General features: G+C 35.6%; 1 protein-coding gene across 3 annotated transcripts in view; it reads right to left on the reverse strand.

Annotated features, from left to right (window-relative positions):
• Positions 1 to 18,193, reverse strand: part of LOC137401766 (glutathione S-transferase C-terminal domain-containing protein-like) — a 34,319-nt gene that overhangs the window by 1,813 nt on the left and 14,313 nt on the right. For all 3 annotated transcript variants that reach the window (XM_068088248.1, XM_068088249.1, XM_068088247.1), the window contains 6 exons: positions 15,510 to 15,651; positions 13,199 to 13,396; positions 11,533 to 11,625; positions 8,280 to 8,446; positions 6,174 to 6,377; positions 1,377 to 1,440 (listed from right to left, as the gene is read on the reverse strand). In XM_068088248.1, the coding sequence (XP_067944349.1) occupies positions 1,377 to 1,440; positions 6,174 to 6,377; positions 8,280 to 8,446; positions 11,533 to 11,625; positions 13,199 to 13,396; positions 15,510 to 15,651 (868 nt within the window). The remainder of the gene's footprint in view (positions 1 to 1,376; positions 1,441 to 6,173; positions 6,378 to 8,279; positions 8,447 to 11,532; positions 11,626 to 13,198; positions 13,397 to 15,509; positions 15,652 to 18,193) is intronic.

The following is an 18,193-nucleotide window of genomic DNA, read 5'->3' on the forward strand; positions in this document are numbered from 1 at the left end:
ACCGAATGCTTTGGCTGAAGTCATGAAATACATGAAAATACTGGGAAACACAAAAATATTCGGCCAAAAATCACAGAAATGTCAAACCTGACAACCACACAAATGCACACCGAAATCGTCGATGAAATGGTTTCAATTGGCTGAACAAATTATAAGCAAGCGGAGTTTTAGAAGCTTTCACGATTTGGTATAGTCTGAGACATACACGGAACGTCACGGAAGAAAAATACAAATGCAATTCCACATAGTACATACAATGCAACTGATTATAAAGGGGCTTATTAGTTGCATCATATTTACTATGTTGAATTGCGTTAGTATTTTTCTTGTGTGTTGTTATATGTGTCTCGGACTATACCAACCGCAAAAGCCGCTAAAATTGTGCTCGCTAATAATTTGCTTTAACCAAATGAAAGCATTTTGTTGATGATTTTGATGTGCATAAACTACTTTGACAGTTCTGTAAGTTTCAGCAGAATGTTTCCATGTTTCTCAATATATTTATATATTTTGTGATTTCGGTCAAAACATTCGGCTTGCGTAGCCGTATCTTTCAAATTTCAATCATCATGTCATTAGCAACTAATGTTATGCAAGCAGCCATCTGTCATTGCTCAGTCGGTGAAAAGTGCCCTTGGTATTTGGGCAATACCCTAGGACACTTATGTATTCGTCTCATCTAACTTTCGCGTTTTCGCGGAGTCATCCTCCCACGAAAATTTCACGTGCGAAACTAAACTATCATAACGAACGAGCGAAAACGTGGAATTAAATAGCTTTGTTCGTCGATAGTCTAAGAAACAAATGGCAGCAAGCGATCAAATTGCATTATCGATCTCGACGACAAAATTCTACCAGCGGTTTACAATTACAAGCTAGTCCCAAATTGAAATTTTTTTTCTTACCGGTGAACCAAACCTGAGAAATCTAATTATGTTTGTTCCACTGCATTTATTTTCACATCCCTATATTTTCGCACTCATCAGAGCTGCGAAATTAAGTTGCATCGGAGTTTGACTCTGTATACTACTCACGAAACTAAATACTAGCGAAATATAAGTGTCCTAGGGTATTCCAGAAACTAATAGGCTAATCGACTTAAAACTTCGGAAAGTAGGCTCAAAATGTGTTACAGACAAAGCGACCAAAACTTCGTAATCCTAATGGATGTAATCAATAATGGATGTCTTGCTTAAATCGAAAGTGCGAACAAACAAATCAAAACTATGCAGCCGAGCTTACTCGGGCATAGGATCACGTGGGAATACAACTCCCAAAACTATCTCGAGCCTAGGTAGATGACAGATCACGCTGGAGTGAAACAAATGCATAATATGTGAACAGAGAATATGGATATCTGACTGACAGAGACTGACCTATAGCCTGTTGCTGAATGCCAAGCTCTGTCTTATCTGAAGAGTGACGTAGCGTCACCATTTCCTGTAAAGAGAAAGCTAAGAATAAAAACGAGTCATGTTTCAGACTAAAAACTCGGTCTGCGAGTCCCAAACAATGATGATGGTTATTTTGTCGTTAACATGCCAAGTTTTCAATATAACCAAACCCATTCAAGACAATGGCTCAGGTTAGTCTTAGGACCACCTGGTCTTATCACATCAACTGCCTCTTAAAGCATTTTTTCCAATCCCGATAATCTCATTTGAGCTTATTAGCTTATTAGACAAATTAGTAAAAGTTGTCAAATGTCAACTTTGAAATCTATAAACAAGTTGACAGCTATTTTTGTGATGCAATGAAAGCAGGGGAAGCAGCACAAACCTGTTACACGAAGTGGCTTGATTTTCGTATTTGAAATTTTTTTGTATAATCTATTGTAATTCAGTCAGCTTTTGAAAATCAGATGACTGGAAGCTACATGTAACATGTCCTTTTAAATAATTCGTGTGTAGAGACAACGCAAGTTTCTAGTAAGTGCCATTGGTGAAATTCTCCAGTCACCCCTTCAATCCATGCACATTAATCCCATCCAATCATAGTAAGTAAAAGGAAAATCCCTCATTACTATTCCCTCCATAAATATATAAACTTAGATTGGCCAATAGGGAAAAAGCCTGTCAGACTTGAATAGCACGACGCAACGTCATTGTATTGTACCTCATGCTTGACTGCACTGTTATTAACAATGGAGCTCATCAGGAGAAGATGATAAAAATCACATATATTTTCACATTAAAACCTTCTTGGATACATAATCCAGTAAACCAGAGCGATTCTGTAATAATATCTGATAACCACCATAGATTAAAAGTATAAAAGCTATGAAACGTTGCACACAAATCATGAGCCATCAGGGCTTTATTTGCCACCCTCTCCTATCCCCATTCTCTCTTTTCCCCTTTCCAAAGAAGAAGTGAGAAGGGGAAAAGAGAGAAGGGGGAAGGAGAGGGGGCAAATAGCCCACCCACCCAAAGCGCCAGACCCTGGCTAGGTGAATAGACTAATATCATGCTGAACTAAACATGACTAAATATGATGAGCCTGTGAAGTTTTGATCTGATCAGGGAAATGGAATCAATGGCTTTCTTAGCTAGAGCTGGAACGAGATCAAGGAATGCAGGGTCGGACCAGACTCAGGGTCAGCAATGAGGGCCAAGATCGGGTCGGACCGGGTCAGCACGGCGCGATTTTTTATTCATTTAAGGTTGAGATAGTTCTATTACAGCCTAATGTTGTTACATCAATAAACTAAGATAAAAGAAACCATTATCACACCAATCATTATATTTTGTGGCTTGGTTTATAGATGCAATCTACAATTTACGGCTAGACATTGGTGGATCAATGCTATTTAATAGGTGATAGATTAATGGCATGATTTGGCTAGTGTTTTTATTACAGATTTTATTTTCAACTGCTATTATAATCAACAAGAGATTAGTTAAGAAATACTTTACAAATATAGAAATAGATAACCCAGCAAAGTGGCAAGCAAAAATCCATCACTTCCCTAAAACTTCTGGTATTAGTGAAATAAACTAAAAATAAAATAAATTTGCTGGATTGAAGGTTCTTAGACGCGCTTTTAAGTTCCTCAGGATGCCCTCGTTGTAAATGCCTCAATAGTATTGAGGTGGACCCTTCTTTGTAGCTCAAAGGTTGACTTGCAACAAAATTCACATTACAGTTATTTGGTATCAAAAGATTCACCATGTCTTACTCTGTTGTGTTGTAGGTGCCAAATACGTGGAAATGTGATTACAAGCTCTTAAAAGCTCAAAAACGAAAAGCCGCCGTAGATTGGAATCTGTTTATTTATCTGACATAGTCATTACAGTTTGGTTATCGTCTTGTCACGTGATGTTCTCACGTGAATTGAAAAGCCAATAAAAAGCTCAATATAAAACTTATCGTAGCACTAGTTTATGACAAACACTTCGGGTTTTACCAAATACCCCGTATCAAATATAGATGCTCGCTACTTTACAGTTTTGTTTTGGCATTATTCAATCGTCAAGTCGTAATTTGATCACGTGACCCAATACTTCGAAAACAATTTTTGCAGCACTTTTCGATTATCACAGGTGACCAACAGGCTCGTCATAATTATTAGACAATGATATGTACTCCTTCGAGCTAAGGTTAAAAAGTTTAACGATTTTTTACGGTAAGTTATAAGATGTCAGTGCTAGAAGTGACAGCATTACAATGACGATAAAACAGATGCGTAAAAACAATAGACATGGTTTTATTGAATGTGTGAAGTATATTTGTGAAAATATTTTGACGAATGAGGTTGCATGAAAGTGTAAACAGAAACCATCCTGTAACAACTACAGCCCATTTGAGCCGTTTTGGAAAACGAATCCAAACTACGGCGGTCTCGTGTGGCTGCGATTAACTGTTCATTTTTTTAGCTTTTAAGAGCTTGTAATCACATTCCCATATATTTCACACCTACAACACAACAGAGTAAGACATGGTGAATCTTATGATACCAAATAACTGTAATGTGAATTTTGTTGCAAGTCAACCTTTAACTTGCTTTTGCATATTGTACAAATAACTTGGTATTTTCCTTTCGTGACTGGCTTCTTCATGAACTCCCAGACCACCGACTTGTTGATTATTTCTTGCCGAAAAATGTTGTGAAACCTATAGTCCAAAGATTATTGTCGCAGACGTAAAAATATAGTCTTGACTCACCTTGTTTTATTTCGCCTGGTCCTTCCGCTCTAGGACTATATGCGACTCAATTTCAATCGCACTTAAAAAGCGATATACAACCGCTGTTGTTTAGCCATAAACCTACCTGTGTCTTTGTATAGGAAGACCCGAGGGTCAGGTGGCCCGACCCGAGCACCTCTGACCCGGTGGGTCAAAACCAGACGAGCTACCCGTGCCAGCTCTATTCTTAGCTTCATAATGCGCCCTAATCGAAATATATCTTTTTGCTATCTCACGAGCTAGGCTACTAGCTTGATGATTACACTTAAACAATAGCATGATGTTAAATCTCAGTAACTTCTCCATGGTGGCAATTAGTGCTAGCCTGGGAAAGTTTTTCACCAATCCAGCACTACTAAGCAACACTCTCGTCGCTTTCTCACTGGTTGCAAACCTCAATCACCGCAGGCGAAGACAAAGTCAAGCCACCACATTCTTAACTGCGATAGGGAATTCGTTGCTTGGTTTACATCGTAGTGAGTAACATCCACGATGCAAGTGAAACAATGATTACACTTCAGATTTGGTGACCTAGCCAGCTACATAGCCAGCTGTAAAATAATCTTTCTGTCTCATTTTTGACTTAAGACATACTTGCATACTCATCATATTTAGTCATGTTTAGTTCAGCAAGATATTAGTCTATATACCTAGCCAGGGTCTGGCTCTTTGAGTGGGTGGGCTATTTGCCCCCCTCTCTTTTTCCCTTCTCTCTTTTCCCCTTCTCACTTCCTCTTTGGAGAAGGGGAAAAGAGAGAATGGGGATAGGAGAGGGTGGCAAATAAAGCCCTGATGGCTCATGATTTGTGTGCAACAATTCATAGCTTTTTTAGTTTTAATCTATGGTGGTTATCAGATATCACATAATTGCTTTAGTTTACTGGATTATGTATCCAAGAAGGTTTTTATGTGAAAATAAATGTGATTTTGTCACCTTCTCCTGATTAGCTCCATTGTTAATAACAGTGCAGTCAAGCATGAGGTACAATACAATGACGTTGCGTCGTGCTATTTAAGTCTGACAAGGCAACCGATGGGAATAGCTATTACTGACAAATCTAGGTTTATATATCTATGATTCACTCTAATTTGTGGCATACAAAAATCTAATAACTCTAGTTGGCCATTGCTACAACTTTGTTGGTTAAGAGTTTCATCATTTATGTTTTTCATACATTTTGAAAAGTGATATTTTCTACCAAAAAATCATGGCATGGCTTTATTAAGCCCCTTTGAAGAATGTCAGAATCTGACTAAATTCTTTGGCTAAATTCTAAATTCTGACTAAGTACTATATTATTATATATATTACTATATATATATAAATCTCAATGTTTGCCATTCATCTGTCTAGCTATATTGATTAAAATCTAGCAGTAAAAATTTGTATCGCATAAGATTTGAACTCAAGACCTCTTGGTCACAAGGCGAGAAGCTGACCCATTAGGCTACACGAGATACAATGGATTCATTGGGCAATATAAGTCGCTACCCGAGTTGAAATATGCATAGTGACTCTGCTTTATGCTATCTGCAACGTCACTACAGCTTGCTCTTCCGGCTATCATTAGTAAGTTTAGCAATACGGATACTAGCTTACTCAAATTAGCAAATGGCAACTCCATTACCTGCCACTGCTTATAAGCTGTTTTAGTACCCATGCAATGCCAAACATTCTTCTAGTATTACTACATATATACTACTATATATAGTAATATATTTACTAATACACATACTATATACATATATATATATATATATATACATGTATATATTACTATATATATTACTAAATACATATATATAATTATATATAATTGTATATATAATTATACATATACAATATAATTATATAATTAATTATATTAATTATAATTAATATATATATAATTACATATTATATGATAATAATAAATATATTATTATATATATGTATAAAATCTAAATGTAGTTACATTGTAGCAGTGATAATCAAAATTAGAACAGACCTGTTTGTTGATTAGTAGCCTTAGCTCTTTGCTCCGAGGAAGTTGCAGCGAGGTAGTAGAGCTAAGAGTCCCGTAACAGCATGGGCAAACAATAATGGATGCCTCAGATCTTAGACACTGGTCAATTACAAGGTCGGTAGCCACTCCACACGCATGCAAAGACACCCCAACATCAAACATACCGTGGTACTGGGTTAAGTTGCACTACAAATAAATACAGTAACTATATACAATAGCCTTCTTAGAGTAAGTTCCCACCATCTGGTGATCTTCAATTGTCAGATATGCTCAGAATAAGGCCAAGTATCATTTTAATTAATTTACTCCAATATTCACTATAATAACAGCCAAGTCTATCTGTCTGTTCAAAGCCACGCCTACAGCTTTCGAAAAAAAGAAAGCTTTCAACAGGATTTGAACTCATGACTTTCAGCTTAGTGACCCAACACTCCACCACCTGCACCACTCAATCAAATTGGCATATGATAAGGAATTATTGTGTGGTTACTGTCTGTCCTATGTTGGCACACCTGTTGAGCACTCGAGGCGCACTAGTCTGCCCGGGTACTAGTTTGATATAGTTAGTCAAATGATTCATTCTACAATCAATCTCTGCAAAAATTGATCAATTTCAAAAATTGCTGCATCTGCTAAAATTGGTATACAGTAGACGCTCCTATAACATAAATTTCAGATAACGTAAAGAATTTATGTGAAGTTTTTGCTTTGTACTACGTAAAAAATTTCATATAACGTAAAGTTTCAAGTCGGGGTAAGTTCTCAAATTCGATTTGAATGGTAACCCATTTCGCCATGCTTGTGAGAGAAAACGACGTATGTATAGTGTTATATATACAACTTCAATGACATTCTAGGTCGTCGTAATAGATAGTCAGGTGTGTCGACAAAACAGAGAATAGCTAGCTGTGTGATTGTACATAAAAACTTGAAAGCGATAGATTGGTGCAGGTGTTACAGCATCAGTTTCCCGATCAGAATGACACCAGTTGGAGTTTCGTTAAGTTATCTGTTATCCCCCCTTGACTCCCTGGAAACAGATAACAGGTAGACAACGCTCTTTATATAGTAAAAAATAGCTTTGTTTTGCTTCATTATAGATAAATAAAATATTTGTTATTAGTTTCATAAAATATACTTTGCTGTCTAGAAAGAAATAAACAAAGAATTGTAAATGAACATCGAATGTGTGGGCTCCCAATCAACTTATTGTATAATTACAGCAATCATGGTCTATAACAACAGTGAAATTGATCAGAAAAAGGAGTTTTTAATTTTACAGATAGTTAATGCACCTGATGATTTCTCACAGGGCATCCGAATGAAAAGAGAAATATATAAAGAGGTCTTCATGGTTGCTTACTGACTCGTGAATGGAAGCGTAAGAGCGACAAGCGGTTGGTTCAGAAGTAAAGGTATCCAGAGTAAGTTACTTCACATAGAGATATGAGAAGTAACTTACTCTAACTTACAGTATATCTAGGTTAAACTAATTCACCTTATAATGCATATATTTACCTTATTGTGTATAACTTACCTTATATAAATTTTTCCGATTGTATTTTTTATCTGATTAATTTTTCCCAGTTAGCTGCAATTTTGAATATCATGTTGGGAATTATGTCAAGTATTTAGCGAATGATTTATGTCGTATGTTGAAAGACTTGGTATTTCCCGGTGATTTTATATAGATGCTATACTGTCATAAAAAGCGAATACGTTACTTTTACAAATTCTACTGACCAATGCTCAAAAATAATTGCAACTAGTACCCTGGAAGTCTCAAGTGCCATGAGAGATCGTCAGGTGCGCTGATAAAGCACAGAGCAAAAACATCTACACAATTAGTTACTCTGAAATGCCAGAGGGATGAGTGGTGCAAATGTTATAGTAACAGTCCATCAAACTGAAAGTCAATCTTTTTTCAACCTCTGATTATGAACTTATTATAGCAAATCTTGTACCACTTTTTCAAGAAAGCTCAACAAGCCTGGTGACATTTCATACCAAAAATGCACTGACATGAACAATCAACAACCCACTATCATTCCTTCTTCAGTCATAACGACAAGTATTGTGTATGCCTACCTGAAACAGTTTAACATTTGGAAGTGCGAGACTGTCGAGACGCTGAAGAGCGTAACCGAGAGACTCATTCTTGTTTTCTATTAAATGCACATCAATTGATGGATGCAAGTAGGCGATTAACAATCCAACATGGCCACCACCAGAGCAGAAATCCACCACGACTCCCTCTGTAATGTTTTGCCTTGTCATTAGGCTTCATGAAAAAGCTTGTAAATAAAGAAGCTAAATCTAGGATATTTCTATCTATCGCTCACATGACGGTAGGATTTCATAAAAAAAAGTTTCAGAATAGAAACTTTTAACAGCCCGGAGTGAGCGACGAATAATAAGGCTTCAGGAACCAAAGAAAGCACATATAATAAAACGATAAGATTCTCTTCGGTGATGAAACAACTGCCGCTTATATTCATATACTGGAATATTCTTTTTCCATCCTACCATGTCAAGATCAATGAATATTTTTTAAAGCTTGCCTTAACAATATGGATGAATAATGGGTGAGAAACCATGTGTTGAGTAGTAAATGAATTGAATTTGAGAAAACAACTAATTTTGTTGCCTTCTGAGCAACAAAGCTTAATGTGAATAGTTTACTTGTTAAAGATGAACAATTGAAAATACAAATGAAAATAATATCAATATAAACCGAAGACATCAAGCTTTGGTTTGATATAAATTTTTGTCTTTATAGACCTATCTATTCCAAATTTCATCAAGCCGTTTGCACATGCGCTCGTTCACGAAAAAGCTGCCAAATTTGTAGAAAACGATCATTATTCTTATATTTAATAGTACTTTTTGATACATAATCCATCGGTTTTTTGACGTCATCAAGCCGTTTGCACATGTGCTCGTTCACGAAAAAGCCGCTATATTTGTAGAAAACGATCGTTATTCTTATATTTAATACTTTTGGTGTTGTTTTGATACTATAATAAAAGAATTGCAAACAAAAGCATCGTTTAAAAAAATTCATTGCAGAACCTTCGAGTTTTTAACTATAAAATTGTCAATAAAGATGGCCGACAAGGATACAATGACATCACGAAAAACCGAAGGATAGCTAGAATGAGATCCTTTCTTGAAACACTTATATTCAGGCAGAAATGTGGTTATGACGTCTATAGTTGCACTTCGGCATAGAGACTAACAGAATACAGAATAAAGACACGCAGTGCTGCAACTTGGATACAATAGCTGATATCTACTATAGCAACTAGTGACATCATTTGCATGTATTTTCCTCCTGAGACCGAGATCAAGTTTTGTCGATTTTACTTTTGAAAAATCCTGGCAGTCACATCACTCAAACATCAAACACAAATGTTAGAAAATTACCGATAACTTCCGATAAAATCTACTAAAATTTTGTGCAGGTTTAGATAAAATATAAAAATTAATGAAAATGTGCATAATACATAAATGCAGAGTAAAAATGGTAAACAATATCTACCATGGCAATAAAAGGATATGCCAGGCATCGTAGACTTTGTCTATGAAGTTTGAGGTTAGTTATTTAACAGTTATTTATGCATGCCAGTTATAATAACTATTTAGAAAATAATTATAAATAATAAATCATAAGTTTAGTTTTACTAGGTAAACATTGCAGAGATTTAAACAGAAAAAGTGACATATAACACACACATAGTATAACATATAGTAACATATATTTTGTGATAAAATTACTATATAAAGTCCATTAAGATTTATCTCCCCTGCAAGTACAGAATATTTATGGCGATCAGATACATATACTTTATTTCCTGAATAAGTTAAAGAATTGTGCTCTCTAATTTTTGTCCTTATCACTATTTACAATTAAAATGGAGGATATTGTGTCCTTTTAGACAGGTAAGCTAAAACCTTATTATATGACACTCTTAATAATCATCTAATAGCTTTAGTTTGAGAATATAAAATTACAAAACAATGCTTATTTTATTTATTTCATACAAATTTTATTTGATTTTTGTAGAACACAAAAGTTAGAACATGAGAAATCATGATGATTACTATTGCTAATAGAAAATTATTAAACAATCTTTAGTAGGTTTTAGAAAATTATATTTCAAGCATCTTATTCTTTATTGTCTATAATGTTTGAAGTTAGTTATTTATTATATGTATGCCAGTCATAATAACTATTTAGAAAATAATTATAAATAATAAACCATAAGTTTAGTTTTACTTGGTGATTGCAGAGACTTAAACAGAAAAAGTGGCATATAACACATATTTTGTCATAACAGTACTGCATCAAATCCATTATTTCCCTCCACTCCAGAGAACACGTATTAAAATCACTAATTCATTTAATGAACCAGTTAAAAAATGTCTTCTCCATTCTGTGCCCTTTTTACATCTGAAAGTTCATTTTAGTAGCGTGCTAGGTGAACACCCGGTGTGGCATTTGTAATAAAAATCAGCTTATAAACATTGGCAGCTAACGGAGTTGCCATTGGCTAATTTGAGTAAGCTAGTATCTGTATCGCATAACTTACTAATAAGAGCCGTGAGAGCAAGCTTGAATGGCGTTGTGTGTAACACTGCGCTGTTATGCAAATTTTGACCCCAATAATGACTTTCTGCCAACCAAATCTATGTATCCCATGTAACTTAATAGGTAGCTTGTTGCCTAGTGTACAGCAACTCCGAGATCAATTCCTCTGCGATGTGAGTTTTTCATTGCTAAAATCTAATCACTATAACTGGACAGAGGGTTACAAACTTTAAGATATATATATATATATATACATGTATATATATCACTGTCACAAATTGTCTGCAATTTACTTTACAAAAGAGTGTACAGGGGTTTCCTCTGCTTTCATACCATTATACCGTGGTACTAGCTGGAGTTATACCACTATGTTAAGCACTACAGCTAGAAGGACAGACCTGTAGATGGAATCGACTAACTAAAATTGCGAGCACTGAAGCACAGTTAATGGGAATTGCGACCTACATGTACATATTGCGTAAACTATTCAAATGTCAATAGCAAACACTATTTTATCGAACCAGGCTGTTGAATATGATCAAAGACATATGCATAATAAAACCTATGGTAGTAGCATGATTGCAGCAAATTATCTTAATACATTGTCATGAGATCTAATGAAATACACCTTTTAAAGGCTAGGATAATTTTAGAACACAGCTTCTAATGAACAGCTCAATGTAACAGGCTAGGATAAATTTAGAAAAAGAACACAACTTCTAATAAACAGATCAATGTAATATTATTCACCTGTCATGTGTGATAAGCAACTCTTGACATGGGTGTACAGGTTTTCCAACTGCTGTCGCTTTTTTATTGCTCGTTTTTCTGGCAGCTTGCCACCTACAGAAAAAAATTGTCTTACTGATTTATCTACAAATTCACTGAAAATCTGCTGAGAACACCATGCGTGCAATACTTCCTGTTCGGAATGGGACTTTTTGGCGTGACTGCTTCTGACAAAGAAAGTTTTGGCGTAGACATTCGGACGCAGATTACGATTTCAGTATTTATTGATCTTCAATTGTAAGTTATTACAGCTCGAAAAATTTTCAGCAACGTGAAAAAGAAAAACGGTGCGTAAAACATTTGTCTTGTCAGATGTAGTTTACGTGATCCCTTAATCAAATTTGTCGATGTGAACCCACACATTCATGTAATTAGCGAAATAGTGTTTGAAGTGAACAAGTGCTTAACACCGGAATGCCACAGATCATCAGCTGCATCAATTGAAGCTGCTCCTGGTGAATGTGCAATGGATAAGCTAGACGCCACCAAAACTGGAGGTTCTGAGATCAAAACCTTTGCGAAATAGACTTTTCATTGCTAGACATTAATCGCTATAGCTGAGCAGACGGAGACTGAGATATATATAGACTTTTTAATGGTTGTAATTTAATTGAACACCAACGTCCGAACGCATTGAACTTCCTATTAACCCTTTCGAAGGCATGTTTTTTTGGGCTATTTGAAACCACGTGGACAAATTAATTTTTCACAAATTGATTTAAAAAAAATCCTTGATACACTCTTATTTATGATATTGTATACTCGTATTATGTTTTTATTATACAGGTAAATACAAATAAACATTTATAAGTCAAATTCTTATATAAGTGTTTCTCTATCTATAGTAATTTTGGAAGCATTTGCCCTTTCAGAAGCCTACACGACAATCTTGACATCATGTGCTTATTATTGTTCCTCTATAGCTTTGCCTTTGCCTATAACCTTTGGAGGACGCCATGACAGTAAAAAAAAGTTGTTGCACTCTGGGAAAATATTCAGAAAGCAGTAACAGAAACAAGCTACAAACAAAATTCTCCATTTTATTCAAATGTGTTTTTATTTCGGATTTTTCGTTCATTTAGTATTGCAAAAACGATCGTGTTTTTCTCAAAACGGCTAATTTCTTTGGTTGCTAACAGAGACCAATATATTGTAGTTTACTATTAGCCAAAAAATTAAATAAAAAAGGCATTAAGCTAACCAGAAATCAATTTATAAAAAACGTTTAGTGGCGACATAATTGTCGCTCTGCCCATTGGCGTCAGTATCGCGAAACGACAATAATGTCTCTATGCCTGCAAAAGGGTTAAAAATCACAGCTGCTGGTAGTAAATTTATAAATTAGTGAAATTATTTGTTCTCTCCTCCATTTTACTTACAACTTGCAGTATATCAAATACCTGTAGAGTAGTAAAAACAAGATTTTATTTCCTTTGTTTTCAATGGAAAACTTTAATTAATTAACATCCATTTTAATTAAAAACCATGTCGCTTGAAACAGACTCTGGCTGTAAACAGATATATAGGGATAGCTGCAGTGACACAAACACTCCTTCAACTTGAAATACCCAAAAGCAATCTACATGGTAACAATTGAGAACAACTAAACCAAACCATCAACAAATACCTAGCCCAGGGTCCAGCTCAGCAGGCAAATTACTCCAATCCAACACTTCTACCTCTGTCACTATTGGTCGCTGTTGTAGCACGGTCTCCAGCCTTGACAATATCTCTATATCAGTTGATGTGGACGGACTAATGACTTGAGCACAGGCTACGTGCTCAAGAGAGAGGCTAGAGAGTTCATTAGGTAAGCACTCAGCCTCTACAAAAGTTGAGATATAGGTATAATATAAACATACCTCCCATGGTAAGAAAATTCAAGGCAGAGTTAAAATTCTAAGGTTGTATATGTATTCCGTTTTAACTGGCTCTTAAAAAGAATTGAAACTTTTAATTTCTGAGTAAAAACTCGAAATGAGGACATTTAAAAAGTGATTCTTTGAACAGTGGGACAGCCATTGGGATTAAAGAAGATAAATTTCAATTTTCCACGCATAAAGGAAGTGCTCACAAATGTTGGCTATATAGGTATAAATACAGTGCACACCTCGGGTTATGACGCCCCTGTTTTACTGTTTTTTACGATGTGGAACACGATAGTTTTTCATCACCTGTATATATATATATATATATATATATACAGGTGATGAAAATCTATATATATATAGAGTATATATATAGTTATATATATATTTATATATAGTATATATATAGTTATATATATAGTATATATATATAGTTATATATATATTTATATATAGTATATATATATAGTATATATATTATATATATAACTGTATATATATGTATATATATATGCATATATATACATATATATATATATATATATCACAACACTGGTGGGAAGCTCCTGGTAAAGTCAATGAAAATGACCGCGCTAAGATCCTCTGGGACTTCTACATCCAAACTGACAAGCATGTCCTAGCAAACCAACCAGATATAGTGGTGGTAGACAAGGAAAACAAGAGGGCTACTATAATAGATATAGCAGTACCCAATGACTACAATATAGCCAGCAAAGAAAAAGAAAAGGTAGAAAAATATCTCCCTCTTGGAGAAGAGATTGAAAAATGCTGGAATGTAAGAACAACTGTAATCCCAGTAGTCATTGGGGCACTGGGCGCAATAACACCGGCGCATAAAATGTGGCTTGCCCAAATACCAACAACAATCAACTCAGGTGAGTTGCAGAAAAGTGCGCTATTGGGAACAGCTAAGATCTTAAGGCGAGTGCTCAAACTCCCAGGTCTCTAGTAGGAGACCCGAGTTAGAGCAGAATTTACCACCCATACGGGGTATCCGGGGTGAGGAAACAATTTTATATATATATATATACATGTATATATATACAATTTCATTGCAAATAGGGATGTTTTCCAAATTATGCCATACAAAAACATATAAAATATGAACTTTGAAATTATTAGATAGACAATTATTTTACAATATCGTTTAGAATTGGTACCATAAAATGTCCATCCAACTTATTAGGTTTTTCATCCAATTTTCAATGGTGTTCAAAACAATTCCTCAGTAACTAGTATAATGAGGGTTTTAACTGCTTCTGTAAATACTAGCTAATCAATAGCCTATTAAGGAAGTCCAATGAGGGTAGATCAGTTACATTTTACTAGCGACTAGCCTCATACAAGTCATTGTGGTACTGAGAGTATACATGGCTAGTTGTGTGACATAATAATGTTAATGTTAATTATGCTAAGTGACATCTATCCTGCATATTTTGTCATAATTTGGATTAAATCTATCCTCTGACTGATATATCCAATATTGTCGTATTTTAAGAGATTATCTTTCTGCTTGGTTACATTAAACAAACTCAAGAAGCACTTTTCAGGAGTTATGCGCTCATTATACAAATTAGGTAGATTGGAAGGTAAGAAAATATTTGTATAATTTTTTGGTAAAACTGTTATATGAACAACAAACAGTAATATAAAACTATAGTTAAATTTCACTAAATTCATTAAATTTCACTCATTATACCAATTAGCTGGATTGAAAAGTAAGAAAATATTTGTACATTGTTTGGTAAAATTGTTATATGAAACACAGAATAATATAAAATCAGAGTTAAATTTCATGTTTCATAAAATTTAATGCGAATAAATTTATCATTCTAGCTGATAAAATATATTGTGACTAGAAGGGCAATACAGCACACCTTCAACATGAAATACAGTTTTACTTTGTTAAAGTGAATAGCATCATTTTACTAATTATCGTTACTTCATCATAGAGAGTGAAATGATAACCTCTGCTATTTCCAAATAATAAGTATACTGATCCGGTCATGAGAAAACAACTCATACAAGAATAACTCAATGCATACCAACCAGTGCAGTCAGCAAGACCAACATCAGAGCCTGTGAGATCATAGAGAGCCTCAGTTTGAGGAACGCCTGAAAAGTGTCTCATCGATTCGTACCAGTTACTGAGGCTGGGAAATTGACTGAGAAAGTCACCTCTCAAAGACTTCTATAAAATATGATGAATGAACATAACATTGTACAATACTGATAAAAATTTACTCACATGACAGATAAACAAAATGCCATTCTGCAAGTTTTTCACAAAATAACTCCTAAATAATTTTAACAGTCTAAATCCTTAGATCGATGCTTTATGGCTACAAAATACGACAGCGACAACAGAACGCATCAACAAAAAATAATATCTTTTAAATTTCTTTAAAGGTTGACTTGCAACAAAATTCACATTACAGTTATTTGGTATCAAAAGATTCGCCATGTCTTACTCTGTTGTGTTGTAGGTACAAAATATGTGGAATTGTGATTACAAGCTCTTAAAAGCTCAAAAACGAAAAGCCCTGTAGATTGGAATCTCTTGATTTCGATGACGTATCCACGGAGTTTGGTTATTGTCTTGTCACGTGATGTTCATTTTTCGACCATCCTAATGGACCAAAAGGCTCATCATGTTTGTCAGAGGATGATATGCAATCGTTCAAGCTAAGTTAAAAAAATTAAACATATTTTTATGCTAGGTTTTGAGATATCACTGCTCAAAGTTGCAGCATTACAATGCCGATAAAATAGACACATAAGAACAATAGACATGGTTTCTATTGCAAGCGTGAAGTACTATATTTGTGAAAATATTTCGACGAATAAGGATGCATGAAAGTGTAAACATAAACTATCTCGCACACATACGTCACATCTTAGCCGTTTTGGAAAACGAATCCCAACTAGGGCGGTCTCGTGTGGCTGCGATTTTCTGTTCGTTTTGAGCTTTTAAGAGCTTTTAATCACATTCCCACATATTTGGCACCTACAACACAACAGAGTAAGACATGGCGAATCTTTTGATACCAAATAACTGTAATGTGAATTTTTTTGCAAGTCAACCTTTAAATATTTTAAACTTTTAAATAAGAAAATGCTAACCTAAATGCTAAGGACCACGAGATGTTGGAGGGTGCCAGAAGAGGTTTTGTATTGTTGTATTGGTTTAATTTCAGCAACATGTTCTTAAAAATGTAAGCAGAATAATTTATTTATATTGAGAAAACTGAAAAACTGTCAAAACACAAAATACATGAATTGCTAAAAATACAAGTTGTCCCGCCATGTATGTGATACATGACAACTCCAAATGATACAATAAACTAAAACCAAGAACTAAATAAGAACTAGCAAAAGACCCTGAATAAAGTGTGTCCTATGTCATACCCACGAGCAAAGAGGACAAAGTACAAAGGGCCTTTTGTAGCTAGAAATATTGTAGTATTATTGCGTTTGGCTAAAGGTAGAATTGTAGAGTTGCGGTTTTATTCGTAGTTTATTGCGTTAACTTGCGCCCAGAATGATCACCGATGTCAAGGTCAAAAACTACGTAACATTACATAAGCAAGGAAAGACAACACTTAGAGTACAGCCAGCCTAGTTCCACTACATCTCCCCTTCTGGGATTAGAAACAAGCACCAAATGCAACTTAAAGTGTGTACAGCAAAAGATAGGGTATACAACAAAAATGATTATCAGTAGGATTTATCTCAGTACAAAAAAGTACATCATAGGATATATATGTCATAATTATCCGAGGGATGTTTGGTAGTTTTTTACAAGATATGGCGGTGGCTTGCGATCACGTCGCGGTCTACTGTTGATGTTCGGAGACTGAATGTCTTGCCCCTTTTCCGGTATATCCACTGGTCTACACTGTAGCTTAGCTGGTGTGATCGCCTGAGTATCTGAGGGGACTGTCATTGGAACGAGGGCTGATCTATTTCGGCGTACTGTGTTGTCTGCTTCATTAGTTATAGTGTAGGAACGAGGACCTACTTGTCGTAAGACTACTCCTGTGGCTTTCTGATCACGGATGTATACCTGTTGACCTGGTTTCATCTCTGGAAGGTCTTTAGCACGATGACGTTTATTGTAATGCTCCGCTGCATACTTTCGTCTGTCCTTCTCCCGGCTGCAAATCTCTTGTTGATTGGCAAGAGCAGGCATAAGGTGATCCGGAAGGACCGGTATACGTGTTTTGAGGCGTCGGCTCATCAGAAGCTGTGAGGGAGAGGATCCATTTTCCAGAGGGGTTGATCGATAATTCAACAGAGCTGTGGAGAGGTCCCCTGTCTTAACCATTAGGCGTTTCATGGTGCCCACTGCGCGTTCAGCCTCACCGTTAGCTCGTGGATAGCGGGGTGATGAGGTAATGAGTGTAAAATTGTTGTCTCTTGCATATCGCTCAAAGCTTTGTGATGCAAACTGAGGACCATTGTCTGATACGATATAGTCTGGGAACCCATGTGTTGCAAAGACTTTGTCTAGGATGGCTACTGTGTTAGCAGAAGTCTGGTTCTTCGTGGTTTCATGAACCTCAATCCAACGACTATAGTAGTCTACAATCAGAAGGTAGACCTTCCCGTCTAATTCAAACAGATCCATCCCGAGTCTCTCCCATGGGCGATCAGGGAAGGAACTGGGTGCCAGTGTCTCTCTTGGGGTAGGCAGAACTTGTTAGCAGATGTTGCATTGACGAACTACCGCT

The sequence above is a fragment of the Watersipora subatra genome, chromosome 8, assembly GCF_963576615.1.
Source record: "Watersipora subatra chromosome 8, tzWatSuba1.1, whole genome shotgun sequence".
Lineage (NCBI taxonomy): Eukaryota > Metazoa > Bryozoa > Gymnolaemata > Cheilostomatida > Watersiporidae > Watersipora > Watersipora subatra.